We start from the raw sequence: 24910 nt of genomic DNA, 5'->3' as shown, positions 1-24910 counted from the left end.
CCCTGATTTTCATCTTTAATTTTAATAACTGAGTCTTCTTTTTCCTTTTGGTTACTTTGGAACTGAAATTCTTTAAACTGTTAGTAAAATTTTATAGAACAGTCTTATTAAATTGCCTAAAACCATCAAAGGTAACCTGCATTTTCTCTGGAGTATTGTAAATATTGTCTTCTCCCATGCTCAGCCCAGTCTACTCTCCCACTCTTGTTAAGAGTTAAGGTACACACAGAATGTGAGGGAGTAGAGGGAAATGCACAACTCTGCACCACCGGCTGCTCGGAGAAAGGCGAGAACAAGCATGCAGAGTATTTGTGTGCAGGCTCTGCTTCTCCACGGTGCCCAGCACAGAAAGGAATGAGCCAGCTGTGCTGAGCCCCTTCCCTCCGATACACTGGCATGCTGATGGCTGCAGTCATCCTCTGGGAACACAGAAGCTGTAAGGAAGGCTGGGTAAGCTTGCTCACCTGTGAGCTGCCGGTCTCCTCCGCCTTCTGCCTGTAGATAGGCAAGGTCAGAATGCACCAGAAGTCCAGGATTGTAGCCCCGTATACACGCCTCTGTCATCCGTGCTTCCAGTGTTTCAAATACCTTTTTCTTAGTCACATGAAGTATTCCCAGGTTTGCAAAGCTGGAGAAAAGCAGTAAGAGGAGCCCCAAAACGAACCAGAAGTTAGGCAGGCCATGGCTGGAGAGTGGGTGCACTCAGCATCTTACACAAACCAGAGTTAGATGAATCTCAGAATTCGGGACTTTATGTTATGAGAGTAGTATATGGCATATGCTGTACATCACACAACACTGTTGGCAGGGCTGGGGCGCACGATGTACTCAGCTCATTAACATTTCTGCAGAGAGGCCAATAAACCTACTCATCACATGTGAGTCAGGCCAGGTTAAACTGGGTTACTAAATGAGTTGGTGGTAAACTCATTTAGCACTTGAGTCTCAGAGCATCTTAGATGTCAAATCAGGAGTCACAGAGTATGGGGTACACTTGTATGTATGTTTTACTAGGGAAGTTTGTGTGGCTTCATTCTGCTCTCACATAATGCACATGCTAGCGTACATGATGACAGATTTCACTAAGTGTAACTTAGAGAAAAACACATGTAACCAAGGAAATGAAGACAGGAAGGGGAGGGGCGAGAGGGTAGGAGAGCCGGACAGGGAGAACCCAGACAGGACTCTGAGATCACAGCTGAGCCAGTCCTGAGGGATGTCAGAGGAAGAAGTGGATTTTAAATGACAGCTGCAGACAGGGTATGAACACCCCACGGCAGGACCACTCCATGAGTGTGAAGACCCTAAGGCAGGACCACTCTGTGAGTGTGAAGAGCTTAAGGCAGGACCACTCTGTGAGTGTGAAGACCCTAAGGCAGGACCACTCTGTGAGTGTGAAGACCCCAGGGCAGCACAACTCTGCTGTTTTTGACAGTGGCAGAAAGGTAGCACATGGGCTGAGGGTAGGAAGCAGAGTCAGAGATGATAGATGAATTCAAAGAGAAAGTACAACGCCCGGATCTCTCAGAGCCATATAGATGTTTGTAAGGACTTTTACTTTGAAAGTAAAATAGATATAAGAAAAAGACATAGGTCGGTGAGATGGCCAAGTTAGTAAGGACACGTGATGCCAAGCTTGGTGACATGAGTTCAATCCCTGGACCCCACACAGAAGGGGGAGGGAAGCAGCTTCCACAAGTTGTTCTCTGGGATTTGACACACCCACACCCACACACCCACCCCCCCCCCCCCCCCACACACACACACACGGCTATGCTAAATGTAATACGAAATTACAATAAAGGAGATATGACAACTTGCCTGCACACATGAGAACGTGCTACTGTGCAAAGGTCATATAAACTAGAGACAGTAAGAGAAGAGGTGAAGCAGAAGGAAAGAGACAAACACAAACAGAAGCCCAGACATGGAGTGAGTTACAGGGACACACAGAGAAGTAAGCATGCCATATTTCCACAGCTCCAGAGATCTCCAGCTCTAGAACACAGGCTGACATGTGGGTCCTCAGCAAATGCATGCTGGGTACAGGAAACCTTGAACGGAGCAGCACAAACAGCTATGCACCCCAACCTGCTAATGTACTTGGAGGTCCAGGTAGGCCTCCGGGAGCAACAGCTCTCGTGTCTGACCTTCTTCGTCTCACTCTTGTGCAGGCTAGGAGCACAGGGTCATCTCCTGGGAACATCAGTGACCATCACCTCAGCTGCACTTCTTACATGTAACTAGCTAGCTTGTTACATGTAATCACCTAGCTTCACATCTGGAGAAAGGCATCATGCTTATTTATTGCGTGAATCATGAAGGAAGGATATACCCTAGTAAACAATACACCAGTGTTCCACCACAGGCCACAGTGGAGTAATATAGACCTAGACTGACCCTCCAGAATTAAATACATGAGAAACGACTGTCATGCTCTGGGGAACATGTGACACAGAATAGTGATCCTAAAAAAATGGAGAGTTACTCTTACAATTACCTGGCTTAATGCCCAGGTTGCAGGATGGGAAGGAGAACCCAAACAGCCAGCCATTGTCCTGCAGTTGCCGAGACAGGTAAAGACTTAAGGTTAAGGAGACTAGAATTTATAGCCAGAGCATCACAGATATTCAAAAGTCCAAAGGAAACTTTTGGTGGTCACTTACATTAGTGAGAAAGCCCTGTTCGTCTGAGGGAAAAAGCCACTGTTCTCATAGACCGTACAAAGCTGGACCGAGAAGCCTCAAAATACATGAGGCATCAAACTGACTATTCAGAGGGTTTCTCTTAGTAATTGTGCCAACTCAACCCTAGTCTGAGAGACAGGATGTCAGAAAACAGGAATGGGGGGGGGGACAGTGACAGAGAAGTAGTGGACAGAAAATTTAACAGTTGAAAAGCTTTAAGATTTAATAAAAATGTAAATCTAAAGGTCTAAGAGTACCAAGAAGCTCAGGCGTAAAAAGAAAACTATTTTCAAATCCATCAAAACTCACACTGCTTACAGCTAGTGCTGAAGAGAAGTCAGAGGCACTGCTAGAGAAACAATCACACTGGGAAGAGCAGAGCCGGGGTGAATGTACAGAGAGCTCTTGCTGGAAACAGGTCAAGTCCTAAGATAGTGAATCAACATAAAACCAGGACATGAAAGAACACATTGTCAACTTAGAATCCTCTGCTCTTCACAAAACACCTTTGAACAGAGAAGATGAAGGGAAGACTTTCAGGCATAAAACCAAAAAAACTCATCAGCCTCAGATCAGCAACATGGGGAAGTGACGCAGGCTGGAGAGAAGATACCAGATAGGAAGTAACGCAGGCTAGAGAGGACGATACCAGATAGAAGTGATGTGGGCCAGGGAGGATGATATCTGATAGAAATCTTGACCTATAAAACACGATGAAGAGCAATGCAGATTCCAATGTGTGTAAATAGAAGATTCAAGTGCCCTAATTTATACAACTTATTTAAAAGTTTCTTTTTTTTTTTTTTGGTCTAGGGAGATAAAAAACCCACAAAACAAACGTATTGTGGAATTTTTAATGTATGTAGATGTAAGCTCTATGACATGACAGCATAAGGCCTGGACCAGGGAAGTGAAAGTTCACATACATACAGCACAAAACATCTTACTTACAGTGACACCATGCTCAGTGTATCATTATTACCCAAGATGGGGTTTAAGAGCAAATGGTACTACCAAGGATGGAAGGGATTATTTTGTAGTGAAAGAAATATCAATTCATCAAGAAAGCTTAAGAACCCTAACTATTTATGCACCTGGTACAAGAAAGCTCCACATTATAGGAAGCAGAAATCTTACAACATGAAAGGAAAAAATAGACGTATTTATAAATGCACCGGCGGTTTCGACATCCCTCTCTTAGCCATGGACAGAACTAACAGATGAAAAGCAGTAAGGACATAAGACTAGACTAACACTCTAACTTCTGCACCCAACTGACATTTACAGACCATCTACTCTACTAGACAACAGTGAGCATCCTTTAAAAATATCACTGGTTGTTTTCTCAGCCATAAAATAGGCATCAGTAAATTTAAAATGATACAAATTATATAAAATATCCTCCAACCACAATACAATTAGATATCAATAGCCAAAAGATATCCATGTATAAGAATGTATTTAATCAAGTTTGGGAATGTAATACTTCGTTGTTGGTGCTGGGTTATGGGCACAATAGTAGCTCGTTATGGTATTCTTTTACTTCAAGAATGTTTAAAATTTTTACAATAAAAATGTCAAAGAAAATGAGACTAGAATATTTGTATTGGTATTATAAATATGAGTACGTAAGGACTATACAATGCTTTAGCCACTTTGGAAAAAGATTTGGAACATTCTGGTAAATATTTTCATAGCCTTTGTCTTTGTCATTCTCTTCCTCAATATTCGCCCAAGAGAAATGAAAACTTATGCTCACAAGCAAAGCACCTTATCGTCAATACCTGGAGAGAAACCAAATGGCCTTGAACAGATGAATGAATGACGAACTGCAGGCATCAGTACAATGCCATGCATGCCATAGTGACCGGAAGGAAGCGAGTACGGAGAGATGGAACAACAACATGGAGCGCATCTGTGCATGCTGCTGAGGGGAAGGCTTTGAATGTCCCTGTGTTGTATGACTCTACGGTATGCAATTCTGGAAAGGCAGAACCATAGGTAAAGAAAACTCATCTGTATTTGTGAAGACCTTTAGTGGAGTGGAGGGCAGGAGTTGTCTACAAAGAGGCGTTGGGAGACTCTGGACTTAGGAACCACGGCATACTTAATGGGAGTAGCCATGTGATTATCAACATTCACAGAAATGAACACTGGAGAGGAGGAGTACTGCAGCATGACATTTAAAAACAGAAAGGCCACACCCACTAATAAAAGGGCTGAAACCGCAACCTAGCTTCTTCCTCTCATATTCACAACATGGAAGTCTTTAGATCAGCAACATCAGCAGTGTTTTAGAATTTACTAAAAATCTGGAACTTGATCCAAACCTATGGAATCAGAACTTTTCAAACAAACCCTTCAGTTAACTCTGAGGAACGCTGAGGCTGGAGAACCTGGCTTTACACTGCTCTGTGAAACCATACTCTCTGGGATGGAGGCTGGCGTCAGTTATGTTTGAAGTGACCCAGGCTGACTTGGACCCGTAGCCACCAATAACCATGCTGCAGTAGGCCAGATGTTTTCATCTTCATCATCATCTGGAAGCTGTTGCTGAAGTTTTGATGTGTCTAACACTGGGTTGGGGCTTACAAGTGGCCCCACTTTGGCCTTTGCTGTTTCGGGACTTAGACCTTAATTTCACAGGACTCAAAAGCAGCTCTTGACTCTCAACAAGCATTATCAACTTGGAACCGCACACCTCTAGCCTACTCATACTTGGCCAATCTCCAGTCAGTGGCTCTTCGGTGAGCCAACGTTTAGCTACACAAAATGACCAATCCCAGTTAGTTTGGCTCTGTAAAACAGTAATTTAACGTAGCCCTTCTACTGAGGGAGGCCAAAGGTTCACCTGTGTAATTCTTGTATTTATGTATCGTCTAGAACAACACTTCTCAGCCTCCCTCATGCTGGGGCCCTTTAGTACAATTCCTCATGTTGTTGTGACCTCCAACCATAAAATTATTTTCATTGCTACTTCATAACTGTGACTTTGGCATTGTTTTAAATCTTAATATACATTTCTATGTTTTTCTATGGTCATAGGCAAGCTTTGTGAAAGCCCATTTGATGCCCACAGGGGCTGTGATCAACAGGTTGAGACCCTCTGATCTAGTGCGTACCAACTGCTATATGCTACACAAATTAGTTGGGAGGGGAAAAGAAAAAGAACTGTACATCTCTTTTAGCCCAGGTTGCCAGGAAACAAACAGGGTGTGGTGACTTTTGGTGGACGCAGTCGTCAGCAAAGTAGAAATACACAGACATTTCCCACCAAATGAAAAATTTCAGAGAACTAGAATGTTGCTAAAAAAAAAAAATGCTAGTATTCTAGGTCAAAATACAATACCAAATAGGATCATTATTATTTTTTATTAAGAAAGGCAGTGAAATCTAACTAAGAGGATAAGAGACAAGAGGACCAATGAAAGCTAACTAAGGTTAATGACCCTATGTTAAAGCAATCAAATCCATAATCAAACCCTAAGAGATGATCATTCTAATACTGATAAAATAATATGGAAAAATAGTAACTAAACTTATTGAGAATTCAAACAGAGAAGAAGGTGTGAAAGGCACTGTAAACAGAGGGGGTCCTTTTGGTTTTGATGTGTTCAAAGCTATGTGTCTTCTCGGTGCCATTTTTACATATTTGATATTTTGGATTGGTGCCTTGTTTGTGAATCTATACTCAGCCTAATCTGTATTATTTGGAAATATGTTATCTTGGTTCTATTTCTAGTATTGACAAGTCTTAGAAATACCTTTGGCTGCCTTCCTAAACTTCTCGACTACAAGTCAGAACTAAATAAAATAACCGATGTCATACCATGGAAAGATAGTGACAAGTTCACTCATGCTATTTTATAACACTAGCTAATGTAGGCTAGTCTAGAGGGTTAACAACACAGAGTGCCTGGAGATAGATAGTCTGTGTCTTTCTGATTTTGTAAGGAAAGAAATTCTTTAGAAAGCCATGCAACTTGCCCCTGTTTCTGTTGTGCACAGTGACAGGGGCAGAATAAGAGTTCTGACTTCCAGGCTGCTAGCAGACTGCCTTTACATCCAAGAGAAAAAGAAGAGAAAGTAAAAGATGTAGGTCTGTGTTAGGAACTCATAGACACAGAGATGAAGGAAGTGGTGTCTTTTGGGGAATACCATGAGCAGAATTCTCTTCTATAGTAAGAAATTCTTCGGTGAGAAAAGATACTGGGGCTATCTGCTATCACTCAGGTGGCATCTCCTTGACAACATCTCTCAGTTTCCTAACCTTAGAAAATCCCACCCAGCTATGACTAGATCAAACCATAGAGAACAAATTCAGGAATCAGACGTTGAAAATGTTTGCTTAAAAAAAAAAAAAAAAAAAAAAAGAAAATGTTTGCTTAATCAATGAATAATGTACACTCTCAACCCTCGAGCTGCCTACTCCACTACATGAAAAGACACTGATGGACCTCTCTGCTCTGCTTATAGATACTGAATTATCTCCACTGCTGCAGCCTAGGCTCCAGCATAAACAGCCATTAGTTCTTTTTAGTGTGTGTGTGTGTGTATGTGTGGGGGGTGGTTCTGAGGAATAATCCAAGGCCTTGTGCATGCTAGACAGGCCCTCTACCACAGAGCAGCAGACATAGCCACCATTAGTTCCTTCTAAGTCATGAAAGAGTGTTAAACCCAACAGAGAAGCAACACTATGCAAGTTTTATAATAATAAATATAACTGATAGAATTACTGATAGAAAAGTTTACGTATAATTTCCTTAAGAACATACAATGGTAAGATGAATTAAACAAGACCAAAAGAATGTAAATGCTTCATAGAGATAGGCTATGCTGCTGCAAGTCAGGAAATACACTGACTGATCAGTCATCTAAAACTGACAGTCACCTTGCATTTCAACCCTTGCAAGTCAGGTGGGAGCTGGAAGGGTACCAGCCGTGACAGACTGAGAAGCAGGACATCCAGGAGATGCTGAGACAAGCTAATGTGCACAGGAATCAACTTCAGCTTCCTCCAGTTCAGATCGCTGCCTCCCTAACATCAAACCCACCAGAGTTTAGTGACTTAAAAGGAAAGCTCCCTCTCTCTGGGCTTCTCACACTTGGACATCTTCATCATCAAAGAAACGCCTGAGAATTTGAAAGCTGAACCACCCAAGGGTTGGTAACTTGAACAATAGAGTCGAACTTCATCAAGCAATTACTTTCTTCGCATAAAAAACACACATTTCCTGGAATCTTCGCAGACTTGATCTAAGACTAGAGAACTCTGAATGATGTTGTACACAATTAAATAAAATCAACAAGAATGTATCTGCATGCAAGCACAGAGAGCACAGGTAGGAAATTTTCCTCAATCACTTCTCTAACTCAGTTTTGAGCCAGGGTCATCCACTGGACCCTCTGGCTTGTGAGCCCCGAGGATCTGCTCTTTCACTGTAGCCAGGCATTGGGGCTCCAGGTATGTCACTACACCTGGTTTTGGGGAACACTGAGACAGAATCTCTCTGTGTAGTCCTGGCTGTCCTGGAATTCACTCTGTAGGCCAGGCTGGCCTCAAACTCACAGATGTTCCTGCCTCTGTCTCCTGAGTGCTGAGACTAAAGCTGTGTACCACTGTGCCTTGCTTTTTCCTGTTTTTATTTAATCTATCAGTTTGGTTTTTTTACCCCTGCTTTTCATGTGGGTGCTGGAGCTGAACTCAGGCCCTGAAGTTTGCACTGAAAATACTCTACCCACTCACCCTTCTCCCAGCTCTTACTTTTTGATTTTAAAAAATATTTTAGTTAACTTTTTTTATTTAAAATTTTTATTACATTTTATTTGTGTGTGTGCTTATAGTTTTGCTGCATGTGGAGGTCAGAGGATAATTTGTGGAAGTTGGTTCTCTCCTGCCGTGTGGGCTACAGGGGTTGGATTCGGGCTGTCAGGCTTGGTGGAAAGTGGACTTAGCCACTGAGCCAACCCCTTTGCTGTTTATGAATCCGGAAGGCAGGAGTTATCTGTATTTGAGATGACTGAATGCTTACATCAGGTTTTGCTCTCTAAGTGACTACACTGTCTGGTGTTTTAGTGTCTCAGGATAATGGAAATATAAAACCTTAGTTAGCATAATGAGTGTCTTTATGTTATGTGTGCCTACATTTGCGTGTGCGAATGCAGGTGTCTATGTGCCGTGGTGTGCATGGAGGGCTCTGAGGAGAACTTCAGGTCTGAGATGGGGTCTGTTTGGTCAAGTTGGTGCCTGAGATTCCAGAGAGTCTCCTGTCTCTGCCTCCCGTTGCCCTGCAAGAGCTGAGAGTATAAATGCCCATGCTCTGCAGAGGCCTCTGATGAGAGGTCAGGGGCTTTGAACTTGGGCCATCACACTTGCAAAGTAAGCTCTCACCCTCAGCCTGTAAGTATGGCTTCTTAAATATTATGTGATTCTTTTGAAATAAAATTACTTCTATAAAGTTTCATTCACGGGCTGGAGAGATGGCTCAGTGGTTAAGAGCACTGACTGCTCTTCCAGAGGCCCTGAGTTCAATTCCCAGCAACTACAAGGTGGCTCACAACCATCTGTAATCGGATCCGATGCCCTCTTCTTCTGTGTCTGAAGAGAGCAATGGTGTACTCATATACATAAAATAAATAAATCTTTTAAAAAAAGATTTTATCTAAAAAAAATTTCATTCACTAAAAATTGTTGTATTTGACTGACCTTGAATGAATACACTCATTTCTATTTATGTTCCAGATCAAATGAATGCTCAAACCAATTTGCATTTCTTGGTTACTTAATCTGCACATATTTTTAAAGTAGCACAGAGTTAAAACAACATTTACATATGTGCTTCATGTCTCAAATATTTCCACTAGAACTCTATTAATGAAATCACAAATAGGCAAAAATCAGAGTTGTGTGGGGTGGTGCATATCTCTAATCCCAGTTCCTAAATACTTGGGAGGTAGAGAAAGCAGGATATGTGTGAGTTCAAGGTAAGTTTATACTATACTGGAGATGCTGTTTCAAGGAAGCAAAAAGCCTCTCCATGGTAGTCATTTCTATATAGTTAAGGTAGTTGTGGTACAAATGCCTCTTGGGTCAAGAGCCCATAACTATAACATTGTCCAAACCCATCCCTGAGAGGTCAAGACTACGGAGGCAAAGACTGTCTCAGGCAGTGCAGATATCTGGTCATCTCTATTTCGTTCAAATGAGAGAACACACATTCTCCTGGCTTTATAAGCTTGCCTGTGTTTGAGACCCTCTCAGGCCTTGAGCAGGTCCACAATAAAAGGGGTTTATGGATTTCACAGCCACGCGTTCCACGCCCTCCTGTTCCCGCTCCCTCCATACCACAGACCCCACTTACCCAACCACCATGTCCTTGGGTCCTGCTGTTACGGTGCATATGCCGTCCTCACAGTGTTTGCCCACCAGGCTGTGGGCGTGCAGGTGGATGTTTTTTCCATTTGTGACCAACTGAACGATAACCTTTGCAGGCCCCACATAGTTGCAAATCTATATGAGAAGCACATTTCCAACAGTTAGTATATCTGACCTTATTGTAACACGGGACCAATCAGCATAACTATAACATTTTGCAGATGTATACATATTTGACCATAGCTCAACTTAAAAAAAATATACAATGAACACATGACAAGATGGAAATAAATCAAAATGCTCGTGGGGGTTGCTTGTATGTCCAGGAACAAGCCATTGAAAACACAGTATGCCTCCTCAGAGAGGACTGTCACGTGGGTCCTTACATAGACCCTCCTTACTAACCAACGTGGTTTCCTCTCTGAAACCTTGTCACGATTTTTGGAGACAAAAATTAAGTAAATGATGCATGAGGAGGGAACGGGCAACTGATGGAGTAAGAGAGATAAACAAAGAGTGTGTCCTAACTCCTTGCCATGTGATTAGGCCAGAAAGGTAATCTTGTTCAGGGACTGGCTCTGAAAGGTGTTTTTAATGATTTAAGCCCATGGCTTGCCCCACATCACGTCATAGGACACCCAACTAGTCTATAGTAGTTTTCTCAGCCATGGGCTCTGACACTCATACTGTATATGTTCAGGGCTTTTGTGAGTTTCTTAAATAAAAAAAGCAAACTTCCTGACTGGAAATTTGTAGGTTTCTCATTTGGTTTTTAGCTCTTGTTTTACAAAGTTAAGTTTTCCATGTGAGGCGACTGTTTTACTTGTGTATTTTTAACATGAGGAGAGCAGCAATGGACAAGACAGAACAGAGGAGATGACATAGTCTTTCTTGTCTAGTTGACCATCCTGACTTCTATAGTATAGAACTTTTCCCCAAGAAGGCCCAACACGAAAATCACTGCATGAAAATTCAGAGGCTTCGTTTTCCCCTTCAGTCAGAACCTGCCATAAATCCCGCCTACTGTTAGATATGCATGAAGTACATTGTCTCTCTGGGTAAATGTAAACATGAGCGTGAAGAGCCTGCATCTGCTAATAAAGCTTCTTGTAAAGACACAGCTTTCCTCAGCCAGCTCACTCTGAATATCATCACTATCAACTGGATCCAGACTCCACTGAGACAGGGCTATGCAGAGGTTTTTCTCAATATGGATTTTCCTCAATGTAACCTTTGATTGCCAGAGCTGAAATGCTGATAACTGCTGGTGTTACTCCCCAGAGAGTGTGGAGAAAAGATACCATAGCCGTGAACAATGGTATCCCTTCTGGTTAGGTAGGCAGTTGCCCTAGACAATTCAAGGATGCCTGTCTGTCTGAGCCCTGATGCAACATTTTAATGCGTTGCTTCTGAACCTACCCCAAAACTCATGAGATGTTTTGAGCCTAGAAACTTAATCCAGTTATGTGTCTGGAGTAGATCTTTAGGAGGTAAAGTCAAGTAAGCCATAAGAGCCAGGCCTTCGTTTATGGAGCTGTGAGTTATGAAGAGGAAGAGATACTCAAGCCAAGATGGCCTCCCTTGTTATGTAATTTCCTGTCTTGTCCTGGGCTGCAGACTTCCCATCAGATGGGGCTGCCCAACTGCAGCCTTGCAGGCTTCACACCAGGGGCCAAGCAAACTGGAATTCTGTGTAAATTACTTGTCAGCCATTACAACATAAAGTGGACCAGGGCATACTTCTTCCAGAGGGTCAAGGCCATCGGCAAGACTGTCTTTCCATAGTTACAGAGTGACCTAATTCAGAGGAAGGTTTTGCACTAACTTTAACCTTGACTATCCCAAAGCACAAACCACTTTCTTAGGCACAGAACTTAAAACGCTCTCTGATATTAAAATGAAGTGAATTTAGCAAGCAATCTTTCTCCACAGGCCAAACACCTTCCCATCTAAATGTAGGACGAGGAATATAGAGTTCTGGTTTTGTTCCAAGGTTGATGCTCTTCCTGCACAGTTGCGTAGTGCCTGAATTGATGATTCCAACTCTGGATGATTGCATCAGTCTGTTGATGATCAGCCGAGGTGCCAAGTCAAATGATTACACTCTTAACTGACAGTGTGCACAGAAAGGCTCAAGGAAGCGCTTCACTTGGGTGAAATCAGGCAGGCTTTGCACTTAAGCAGAAAGACCTCAGTGAGGAAGGCCAGTCACTTTGGAATCCTAGCCTTCTGAAGCTAGGGTGACAGGGTAGTTAGTCACTGGCACTGACGGAAAGAGGTGGGAGGTGCTTTCAAAGAGCACTCACTTGTTTTTCTTACTACTATCTTCATGGTTGAAGGGCAGCAAGAATGAGGAACTGGGACAACTCTAAGGTGAGGGACTTGAAAGATCTGACTAATGTGTTGTTTGATCCATCTGAAAGAGTGCAAGTCAGGATGGCAGCATTTGGTTTTTACACAGACCACAGAATGAAAAGAGGGATGTCCCTGGGCTTTCTGTACTTTCCAAGATGCCATCTGAGTGAGAAAAAGCCTGAAGGGTGGGGATAGCTGTATGGCACAGGCAAACCTCGACAACGATTTCTTGGGGGAACCATCCCCTATCATCCCATAGAGGCCAAGAGGTATTCAATACCAATTTAGAAATTTATTCTGGGAAGGGAATGGAAGTACTAAGTCTCCAAAGAACAGTCTCTTGAAGATCAGGTTTATAGAGGGCAACTGTGTCTGTTAGGAAGGTCTTTCTGAGAGTAGAATCTGAACAGAGACTCTTAAACACATCATAAGCACTCAAGCACAGATAAGAAGGCAAAGGCGCCACCCTGCATGGTCAACTGCTCAGAATGGTAAGAGTATGGACTTCAGAGACAGGCTAGGCTGGCTGGGGGAGAGGGGCAGTTCCACACTGTATGACCTTGCTCAGTCTCTTCATCTGTTCAGTGAGACAATAATGGTCAAAGAGCTGTGGTGAGGAATATATACATTCAAGTACACAAAGTCTTCACAGCAGTGTTCAACAGAGGAGAGGACAACCCTTAGAGGGCCTTGAGTAATACACCTGCCCAAGATGATGTTTAACAGGTTGATTTGAAGTGAGTGATTGGAAAATACTTGGCCCACATCTATTCCAGGGGGAAGTTTTCTTTCTACATTGCAGTGCTTTGTTTGTCTTATATAAATACATTTATTTTCTTTCTTTTGCTGTGTTTTATTTTTCTACAAAATACTATGTTATTCTAATGTCAGCTACCATTCTTGGGGACAATCAGACTTCCTTGGCCTTCTCTGATGAAGGAAAACTCTTCTAGAATTCTGAGTTCATAGGTCAGAGCTACTTTTGGAATAAGAACCACAAGTCATGGGCTCAGGTATGGCCTTCTTAGTGAGGCACATACTTTTACCTCAGATAGGCCTGACTACCGTGGAAAAGCACATGCTGCTTCTTCAAAGGGGTTACAAGAGATAAGTGGTCTAGAACTTTCTCAGAATCAGGAGTTTCAAAAGTCAGTCTGCTCTCTGAGTAAACCTGGCTAAAGTACTTTGACAGAAAGCAGAACAGCATAAATGTAAGGCATCACATCTAAAATCATTCTTTTCTGCTGATTTTTCTTTCAAACATCCTCAAGGTTCTAACAGGACCTGGCTCTGTTTTTGAACCCAACTTTGCTCTTTACCACAGCAGGTCATGGTTAGGTTAAGATCTCTTAAAGTCAGGCTCAAATCCCCCAGCTGCTGGGGAGTGGTGTGTGTCAGCTTCTCCACCTTTAAAAATCAAATTAATGACGCAGTATTACAGGACTGCTTTAAGATTAAATGAGTTAAGACAACACTTGGTTCCTGATGGTATCAACAATCCTAGATATAAACTGTCTCTTATTTAACCCATTACTTCACTGAGAACTAAAGTTCACCAGTTGATTTTGTACATCTTTGTTAAGCCCCCTTCTAATTGCTCTACACTGTAGAAGGTCAGAGAGTGTGGGCTACACCTTGTTCAGAACAAGCCTGATTCCTTTCTCTCATGGAATTAAACAGGGGGCCAGACACTAATCAGATAACTTCAACAATACACGTAAAACCTAAATGGAGAACTGATCAATGGAATTTCTAATAGTGTCTGATATGGTTGGGAGTGAGAGAGAGCTTCGATGTGACTAACAGGGACTGGGATTTGAAGCTGGAGTTGAGCAGACTGAGAAAGGGCAGGTGGAGGATGAGGTGGCTTGTCAGACATTCTTGGTGGGTGGAGTGCATGCTCGCACACGGTGCTCTCAGTCCTGAACCCCCACCTTTGCTCATTAACACTGCACAGGAGTTCCTTCACGCTGCACCAAGAGCAGGTGTCTCTTCTGTTTCCCACTGAGAATGGTATCCATTCTTTAATGAGAAGACCTAAGCCTATCTTCATGACTCCTTCACTACATCAGCCTATTAAGGCTCTACTACTGTCCCCTTTTCGAGAATGACTGGAGGATTAGGAAAATGATATGTGACTGGTTAGTGAGGGTTAATAATGTCTTACTTTTCATGCTTGTTAATGTCCCAGAGCATGTGTTCATCCACTTCTATGTGTTTGTTCTATTTCTACAGAAGAGGAGGGAGAAATCCACGGAGTAGCCATGTGGGGGTCAGTAATGGCACCCCATTCCACTGGGGGAAAGAACCAGTACTGTGCAAGCTGAAGTAACTAACGTGCATGGCCTCGTTCCTATGACTTCTGGTAAGGTGGCGACTTCTGGTAAGGTGGCAGTGCCCTGAACTCGGGTTTGCCACCGCCTCCCCCAAAGCCTATCCACATTTCCACGTCACATCACCACATGGCTCAGTTATTTTTCTCTGTCTAACTAGCTTTAATGTGCTATGGCTCTACTTTGCCCATCTGAGCATAGGTACAGATACAGAAACGCCTGCACTGGTGGAGGTGGATTGTGAGAAAGGCCTCACACCAGGTAAGAGAAGAAGGAACAAGAGTTCCCTTGTCTTCCTGAAAGTCCTTTCCATTTAAAGAAAATAAATAAAAATGCTACAGTTATCATTAAACCATGTCACTCTTCTCCAGTCAAGTCAAATTATAAAGGAGGAGGGAGGAAGGCAGGGAAATGGAATAGTATATTATTTAATGATGCATGTCCTCTCAGGGATGACAAGGAGTCAGCTTACTGTTCTCTATTATTTATTTGTACAACCAGGAAGCATAGATCAAGCTTGCTAAATGAGATTACAGCTAATGGCATAGAAAGTACTGAGGACATTGGTTTTGCCTTGCTGAGACGGGGATGCTGAGTTGATCTAATCCAGTATCAAATCCCAGCTCTGCAATCTTACATGAACCAATAACCTCTGAGCCTCATGCTTCATGTCTCCATTTGCTGGCAGCTTACTGTGACTCCTGCATGGTGTCTGGCACCATGGAGCCTTTTCTCCTTCCCTCTTATCTATGGAGATCATCTGGGTCTTCTGATGACCCTGAGATAGGCAGAGTTGGCACTAGTACCCTATCTTGCAGATAAGAAGGCAAGTTTAGACAGACTGAGAAAGTGGTGTAACCTGAGAGACAGCCAAGATGCAGAACACTGTGGAGTTCGTTCTTAGCCCTCTGAATATTGGTGTGGTATTGGAAAGCAGGGGACAGGATACATGAAAACCTCTTTAATTCACTCACTATTAATGGCACACTTATTCCTTCAGCAGGGTCTATGGATTTGCACTATTCCTGAAACTCCCGACTAGTGTGATCAACAGCTCACAGCACATGTAGCTCAAGAGTCAGGCTGCGACTACAATGGCAAACCAGCACCCAGAAAGAAGGGCTTCATCCACAGCAGGCGAATATAACCTCTGTCTACACCCCTGCTCTGAAAGAGGGTAACACCTCTACCTGTATGTACCCCTGCTCTGCAAGTTTCATCTCATCATACCTGGGCTTCTTTTTTTTCTTTTTGGTTTCCTTTTAATTTGAAAATTTATCACATGCATCATAAATATATAGAGGTCAAGCCCCCCTCAGTACCTCAGGTACAATTAGGTCTCAGTGCTTTGGTAACATGTGACAAATCCTCACCTTTGTGTGGCTTAATAATCCACGACTGCAAAAGTACATAGGAATGTAGCTTGTAATTCGTAGATGGACAGTGTTAGGAATACTCACTTTGGTCAGTCCTTTGCCAGTTGGGAACATTTTAAAATAGAAAACGAAGTATGAAGCAGTGCTCCCTGATGGTGCTCCCTTTCTACTACTTTACTCTTTATTATACTATTTGTCTTCTCAATTCTTCTTTTGAAGAAATTAGAAAATAAATAAAGTCAAGCCAGATCTTCAAATGAAGCCCCAGGTAACCACTTCTTAGCAGCCTAGAAGCCTCCCTGGCTTCCTGCCTGCCCTCTCAGGACCTGTTCTGGGGGGTTTTGTTCAAGTCAGGACATGCTAAGTCATCATTCCTCTGCTCAAAATTCCAAAAATGAAAATGGTTGGAACTGGGTGGTTAGCACGGGGGTTGGAGGGAGGTGCTTACCACACAGTTGTGTAAATACATGATTACAGTTTCCCATGTTACAGAACAGAAGTAAATAAAGAATTTTAATGTCTCTATTCATACAAGCCTTTACAGCAGCTGAGGGAGTCTCAGGGGTTGGGGGATATGATTCCACCCTGATTCTTGTATTTCTAATGCATTTATAGCTGACTCTGCTGTTCCAGAACTTGCCAGGTGAGTTTGCACCAGAGAGCTTTTGGATTTGTGTGCTCTGCTGGGACACTGCTCCACGATGTCTGCTGTCTTCTGTCCACCTCCAAGCTGTGCACAACTCCCTTTTCAGGCAAATGCTCTTAGAATCTTCCTCCACCTAAGCTCTTACCCCCACCCGCTGCTCTTTGCCCTGCTCCATCTTTTCTCTGTATGTTAACAGCTGTTAAATATGTAACATGTCTCCTGTGTCAATAATGTCCCAGCTTTCACATGAGAGCGGAAGAACTGTAAGAACAGAGGCATTTCTTTCAGTTGTCCTTTCTATTCTCTGTGCCCAAAATAATTCCTGTTACCTTATCTTGTTACCTTGTACCTAACTAACAATTAAGATAGGGCTAAATGTTATTTAGTGAAGACACATTACTAAAATGTAAACAGTTGTATTAGGTGGGAAGAAATTAAAGTGATAATGTGCTCTTTCTTTTGCCTTTAAAGATGCTTGGATCCTAATACAACCTCTCAACAAGCTAGAATGTGATTATTAAATACCAGAGTACAACATGGGCTTAAGTGTGTGTCTAGCTAGGATCCTGATCTTGTCACTAGACAGAATTGGTACCGTAACCTCCACAGGAATCTCAGCAGTTGTGGAAACTGATTCTAGTCATCACCACCAGAATGTCAAGTCAAGCCAACAGCTCTCCTGGTGAAGTCAGACCCCTCCTTTGCCTCCCTCCCATCTCCAGTCGGCTGCTGGCCTGAGGCCTCCAGTCTCCTGCACCTGCCTCACACTGTTTTCTGTCCACTTATCTTTACTCCTGTCAGCCTTGCAGGGTCCACAGTTTTGTTCCACCCAGATTTCTCAGCTTCACAATTCCTCACATAGAGCAGCAGTTCTCAACCTGTGGTCGAGACTCTTTGGGGGTGGAACCACCCTTCCACAGGGGTCACCTAAGACCATCCTGCTATCAGATACTTACATTACGATTCATAACAGTAGCAAAATTACAGAAATGGAGTACCAATGAAGATGAGTTTATGGTTGGAGGTCACCACAGCATGAGGAACTGTATTAAAGGGTTGTAGCATTAGGAAGGTTGAGAACCAGTGTATTAGAGGATCCTTCTCTGATGGACAGATGTACATCCCTCAAAGATCTCAGGACATGAAACTAGTGGGTCCTCTTACCATAAGGACACAGGTGTTGTGGTCAGACAGACTAGCGCTGCATCCTAGACCCTCCATTACTAGCTGATATCAGGCCCTGGGAAAGTTACTTAACTTTCGACTTCATATAAAAAACGTGAACATGAAAACATACTCTCTGAGTTTTCACAAGGATTAAGAAGAGATCATTTAAATTGCTTACAACAGCTCTTGATGTAAAAGACTTCTTTTTTATCTCTTCTTGCCCTCACAGATAATCTGCTGCTTGAATTTCCTGTGATTTAAAGAGAAGCCTCCACAAGGTCCTCCACAAATGTCTCTCCTTTCTGTTACTGAAGCTCAAGGCTTGTTCTTGTCACTAATTCAGAGAACTGTGACTCTTCCTTTTTCCAGGAAACCTGATCTTGTTTTACCCACAATATTTATTCTAGAGCCCCTGAATTACTCTCCACTCTGACAAAGCATCAAAGTGACCCTTCCCCTTAGTTATTTTCATAGCTCCTTCTCTTCCTCATTCTAAAAATAGCAGCCCTTTCTTGATGATGGTAAGTAAGGGCTATCATTTATTCAAACACATGGCGTCAGGTGCTACTCCAAGAAAACAGGGCTGGTTTTGGGGGGAGGCGTTGTGGTTTGTTTCATTTGATGTTTTTTTTCTAAGTCTGTGAGAAAGGTTCTTAAAAGACTCTACCCACTCTTGCTTGAATTCCATTCTCTTTCTCTACACCAATTGTTCAAGAACAACTCTAGATTCCATGGAGAACCATCTTCTCAAATAGAAGTCTTCTGAAAATTAAGTAATCCCACTAGTCTTCAAATAAAGGTTGCTTAAAGGTTGTGACTGACATCATGTTTCCAAACCCACTAGTCACTTATTGCTTGCCTTATGACAATCCCTGAAACGTGGTCCCTCTGACCTCCCTTCTCCCCCATCGCCAGCTGCTTGGCTAAGTTCCCCTTCTCAAGGAGCAGTCTCTCAAGCACTGGTCCACAATTCGTAGTCTCTAGTCTCTTTCTGGAAGTCATCACATCACTGATATTCATCCACAATATAGGGTTGAATCATCTATTCTATATGATACTAAATTGAAGTCTACAGGCTGGACAGATGGCTTATGGGTTAAGAGCTCATGCTGCTCTTGCAGACGTTCTGAATTTGGTTCTTCCTCCAGCATTGTTTTTGAGAGGCTCACAACCACCTGTTATTCCAGCACCACTGTGATCTGATACCTCTGGGCCTCCTTGGGCTTCTGGACTCATGGCTCTCTCTCTCTCTCTCTTAAAAAAAGTAAACAAAAAACCCCCCTCCAAATAACTTAATGTTCTCATCCCCCCGGTGAGCATGTGTGACATTTCTAGCCCTTTGCAGGAAGCCCTTCTGTTCATAACAGTTTATCACTCGATGTGCCCAAGGTTGAACTAATTACCTTCCTTCCTAAACCTATCTTTGCCTCCTGTTAAACACAGCAACTGTACCAAACCCTTCCTAGTACTCTGCCACTTAACTGCCAAATCTCAGAGCAAGGGCACTTCCCGTCCCCTCACCCCTTTCCCTCCCACTGTGCTCAGCCCTTTCCTCTGTTCTCACTGCCTTAGCTTATCCATCTTAGCTTGAATTCTAACTCAGAAGGAATCATAACATTTCTCCAACTGCTGACCTTAAGCCTTTCCATCCCCAGGTCCCTCTGCAGACAGGTACTAGGTCTATGCTCTGAAGCACAGGGATAAATGGTGTGCATTAACACTAAATTAAAACTTCTATGGCTGACCCATTTTCTTACAAACAAAACAGTCTATCGTTTTGTACAATGTGTCCCTATTTTTTTTTTTTTGCACAGTATTTTACCCACTATTCCCATCAAACCTGTGAGATTCCTATTTTGAGCCTGTTGATTTTTTTTTTTTTTTTTTTTACAGGTTCTGTTTTCTCTAGCCAGACTGATGTTTTAAGATACAGTCCCAAAGCTGGACAGGAATCCTCCCATAACCATTCTCAATGGCAGCTGTGCATAAGCCAATCTTACTTTGGAGGTATAATATCATGTATGCTCTTATTGAGGCCACTCTTATCCAGGCTATAGCCAGTATAGAGCAGCAAGCATAGCACTCAAGAGAACCTCACTACATTTTAGAGACGTGGAACAAGTACCTTCTGAATATGTGCTGTTCAAAGATCTGAGAGATGAATAAAGCAGGAGGGAGTGTGGGCAATAACCAGCTCCCAGAAGCCTGAGAGAAGGAGGCAGACAACAGGTCCCTGGGACTTCTGACTGAGAACTGCTGCAAGGGTCTCTGCTAGGCAGGCTTGCCTTGTTAATCTGTTTCTGGGACCCAGAAAGTACTAGAAAAAGGTGAGCACCTGAAGCCAAGCAGCTTGTGAAACTCTACATCATCTCCTTGGCTGGAAACTGAAATTAGAAACACTAACTCGGCACTGGAATTTCTAAGAGAATTTTTTTTTTTGGAAACTCTCGTATTCCCTTAGGCTGTTCCACTTATAAACATAAATGAGTTATCATTTTTGGAGAGACCAGCAGCAGAAATGCTCACGCATCTTCATGTCTCACTAATTCAAGTCTCATAACTAAACCCTGGGAAACAACATCCTGACTGTGTGCTAGGGCCTGGCCAAGGTCGCAGGCTGGGTGGGACATGGTCCAGACTGGTTCTAGATAAAACAGAAGTGAGACTGGGTGGAGGGCAAGCTTCTCACAAGTCACCATCAGCAAGCCCCACCAGGGCAGCACAGGACTTCCCACAGTCCAGAGGCAAGAACCATTTTCACACTAGGAACTGCCCCGGCTTCACACTAGGAGCTGCCCCAGCTTCACACTAGGAACTGCCCCAGCTTCACACTAGGAACTGCCCCTGGCTTCACACTAGGAACTGCCCCTGGCTTCACACTAGGAGCTGCCCCAGCTTCACACTAGGAACTGCCCCTGGCTTCACACTAGAACCACCTTATCTCTGCAGCATTTCTTTATGTTTCTAAGTCAAGGAAAGACGTCTACGATTCTAGTTGTGATTTCAGGTTTGAGGAAAATAACAGGGATGTTCATAACAAGTCCGAATTGTCATTCTCAAACTTACAGAATGCTAAGAAATTTCTGTCTTGGTATAAAGGGAGAATGATCCCGTCTATACCAAATGCATTTTGTATTTTGTGTCAGGCAGATCTTATCAAAGCTTATGTTTATCAAAAATATTTAAGTCCCCCATATTCATTCTCTCTCTCTCTCTCTCTCTCTCTCTCTCTCTCTCTCTCTCTCTCACACACACACACACACACACACACCCACACACACCCCACATTCATGTATGAGTACAAAATTATAGAAAGCTTTAATTTGTTTGGGGAAAAAACTATACATATATTTAAAGGTCTGGCTTGGAGTTACAAATTTTCAGATAACATTTTGATTATTTTTAGTCCTCTGTAGATGGTCAGAGTTTTAGTCTTTAGCTACTGCTATAAATTTGTTTGAATCACTAACCACTCTGGTTTCCTAATGCTCCCTTTGCAAAATGTCTAGTCCTAGCCCAGAGCTAACACAGCTTCCAGCTCTAAAATGCTATGGTCCCCTAAAATATATATGTAAGACATATAGGACAATGGTCAACAATCACAAATCCAAAATGCAAGAAAAAAAAAAAGATCGGACATCACAGAATTTGAGTTGGAAAGAACCTTATCAAGTAAATTTAGCTTTAAAATTGTGAGCATTTAAAATACATTTAACCATGATTACAAACTGAGAAAACATACAATTAACACTCAAATTACCTGTTGCAAGGGGGCCTCTGATAGCATGGAAAATCAAAATTTAGAGACAAAGAAAACCTTCATGTTAGGCAATGATATCAACTTTTTCCCATAAAGGCTGAGACTGGGTACTCAACACGGTCCTTTTCAGTGGCTCCAGTGAAGGGAATCTTGGTACTGATAGTTAAGAAACTATTTGTTCTAGGGATATCAACAAGGCCTTGGTCATAGGGGTAGGGGACAAAGCAGGCAAATGAAGAGATAATTAGCTATTTTAAGCAAAGTTTTAAAAATCTGTGTAAACTTCAAAACTAAGTAATTTAAATTGCATGTTAGGTTAAACAAGTCCAGAATCCCTGTCTGGAAACAGATGTGAGTAATATAAAATTTCTAGCATAATCTTAAAATGACAGTTTAAAATTAATTATATATATAATTGTTTTCCCTGAATATATGTGTACCATGTGTCTGCAGGTGCTTGCAGAGGTCAGAAGAGGGTGTCAGGTCTCCTGGAACTGGAACAACAGATGGTTGTGAGCTGCCCTGTGGGTGCTGGGAGCTAAACCTGGGTCTTTTGCAACAGCAGAGAAGAGCTTAGCCAATGAGCCATCTCTCCAGAATTCCCTTAAAATGATTTTGATCTTAATTTAGGATAATCAGAAATAGTTTTGATTCTGTGATGTCCAAATTTATTTGGGATTAATATCACTGATTTATTTCTTCTTAGAGGCACATAATTACTCTTTGAGTATATATTTCTTAATTTTTAAAAGATTTTTTATTTTAAATTATGTACATACGTGTGACTATGTATGAGTATATGCATGTCAGTGCAGGTTCCCACAGAGGCAGGAAGAGTATGCTGGATTCCCTGGAGTGTGTTGGAGTTACAGGCAGCTGTGAGCTGCCCAATGTGAGTGCTTAGAACTGAATCTGGGTCTTCTGCAGAAGTATGCGCTCTTAACTGCTGAGCCGTATCTCCAGCCCTTGTTTATGTGTTTTCATGTTTAGAAAACAGATTCTATCTATGGAAGTCCACTGCAGAGAAGCAATCAGGCTTTAACTGACTGGCAGAACTCATTCTGACTTTGATCAGTATCGTGGTAAATACAGCTGCTCTACAAGGGACCGTGGGCCACTCTGGGAAGGAGGAAAGTCAGAGGAAAGTACACAAGACAAAGAACACTTCAGCTCTTCTCCTGCAGTTTCCTGTGGAAAACCCCTACTAAAGAAAGAGAATTACCAGTGAGTAGACCTGGGAAATTTTGTCTTACTTCTTGCTGACACTTCATTGGTCACATTACGCCCCCAGACAGGAGCATGGCAGAAGAGAAATCACAATCTGCGTGTCAGACTGAGGTTAACCAAAACAGTGTGCTGTCCACATAGCATGATGTAAACCAAGGTAGGAAGGGGGAAACACCAAAACTTCTACTGATTTCTAGGATAACGTCAGCAAGTTGTTTGAAAATCTGCTATCATTCTGTATCTGGTCTTTCAGGACCAAACCAAACCCTTTCAAGTTGTGACTAAATTGTTTGGCCTGTGTCAACAAACTGACACGCTAGTGTAAAAACTAAGTCATGCACTTTGATCCTTGGAGAAAATGGCCAGCGAGTCACTAGCATCTATTGTTTTTTCTTATCTATCATAAAATTATAACTACCCAAATCTTGATCAGCCCTTGTTACAAAGCTATGCTTTATTAAGCAAACGCTGTCTAAAGTCATATAAAACAGGGAGCAAGGGCTGGAGACTCCCCAGCTGTAAAGCTGAAGCTTGCTCAGCTCCCCTTTCTCTCTCTATGGTCTTTCAGGTTCATTCAGAGCAGTGACAACAAATTCACTCTGTCCTGTGGCAGCTGTGAGTCCCATGAAGCCGGTGTCTTCTGGGATTTCAGCTCCTTCTTTCCACTGTCTTGTAATGACAAGACCCAGTCCATCTTTTCTTATAATAGCTACTCAAACACTGAGGACAGCCAAGACCATCCTGTAAGCCATTCCCCTGTGAGAAAGACCTGAGTGTAGTCACACTACCGTTCTGACCTGGACCCACTCACAGCCGATTTCTACGCTCTACCCAGCAGGCTGCACACATCTGGTGTGATCTTTCTACAGGGTGACCATGAGACCATCGCCTCTTGGCTCTTGTATGCCGTATCTGCATTAATGCTGCCTAGTGAGGAGTGACCTCTTTGGCAGCTGCAGGTCTTGCTGGCTCTTGTTAAGTATGTCTCTGCTCTCTCTGTATGCACGGCTGCTGAGTCACGCCTCTGCCCTGTGCTTGTGCGAATTCATTAGCTTTCTGGATGTGTGTGTCTCTGTTCAACATCAAGCAAGGCTTAAGAATTTGGCACTTCGCTGAGTTTTCAAGATTGATTTGAATTTAAAGTATTTGTTATCTATCACTTCTTGTCAAAAAAAAAAAAAAAACCTGATAAGAACCGTAAAGATGGTAAGGCTGAGACTTGCTAAAATGGTTAGGAACAATCCCTGGGGCTGATCATTGGCTCTGTCTCTCCAGGATGACATCACCAGCTTGGAAGATTCTGTTATCTCTGAAGGGCCAGAACAGGGACCTCCAAGTCTCTCTCCACCATCTCACTAACCCAGAAGCCTTATCACAGATGGCGGTGAGGCATACACAGTGTGACAGGACCACCTCTCTAACAGTGAAGCACGTGCATTTTGAAGGGGCCACCTCTCTGACATCCAGTGTGAAGAGCGCACAAGTCACTGTGACCCTGGCATTCCTCCATCAGAAGTGGGGAATGACTACATAGTAGGAGTGCTTTCGGGGAAGGGGGACTCCACCCACTTCAGGCACACACACATGCGCATATGCACCCCACTGCAGAGCATCCTCCCATAATTCCCAGGAAACGCCCCAATATCATCTCATACATGTCTACTGCTTGCTACTCTCTGACTTTGGGGCAGAGGAACAACGTCATTCATGTGTGTGACCAGAGAGCCATCACGAAGCCTGGCAAGAGAATTATATAGGTATGCACTCCATGAATGGGAGGAAGGCTAGGAGGGCTCCAAAGTAGAGATGGAGCGTCCCATGAGACAATCAATGTAAGCTTCCTGGGTTCAGATTTTAGAATAGCCATTCTAGAATTCTTTGTCTCACTCTCTGTCAAGGCTCTGATTAAAAGATAATAAAACAAACTAACTTTACAATAATTCCCAAAGGGTCCAGTTTATCTCACACAAATGGAAGGCAATTG

At 42.8% G+C, this 24910-nt stretch overlaps 1 protein-coding gene across 2 annotated transcripts in view; it reads right to left on the bottom strand.

Moving 5' to 3' along the window:
• Nfkb1 (nuclear factor kappa B subunit 1) overlaps positions 1–24910 on the bottom strand; it is a 109010-nt gene that overhangs the window by 34979 nt on the left and 49121 nt on the right. For both annotated transcript variants that reach the window (XM_028760382.1, XM_028760383.1), the window contains exons 7-8: positions 10049–10197; positions 465–628 (exon numbers count right to left, since the gene is read on the bottom strand). In XM_028760382.1, coding sequence (XP_028616215.1) covers positions 465–628; positions 10049–10197 — 313 coding nt within the window. The remainder of the gene's footprint in view (positions 1–464; positions 629–10048; positions 10198–24910) is intronic.

Source organism: Grammomys surdaster, unplaced genomic scaffold (genome assembly GCF_004785775.1).
Source record: "Grammomys surdaster isolate TR1022 unplaced genomic scaffold, NIH_TR_1.0 126531, whole genome shotgun sequence".
NCBI classification, from domain to species: Eukaryota; Metazoa; Chordata; class Mammalia; order Rodentia; family Muridae; genus Grammomys; species Grammomys surdaster.
Note: the sequence above shows the minus strand (reverse complement) of the source record. Positions and strands in the feature narration are given on the sequence as shown.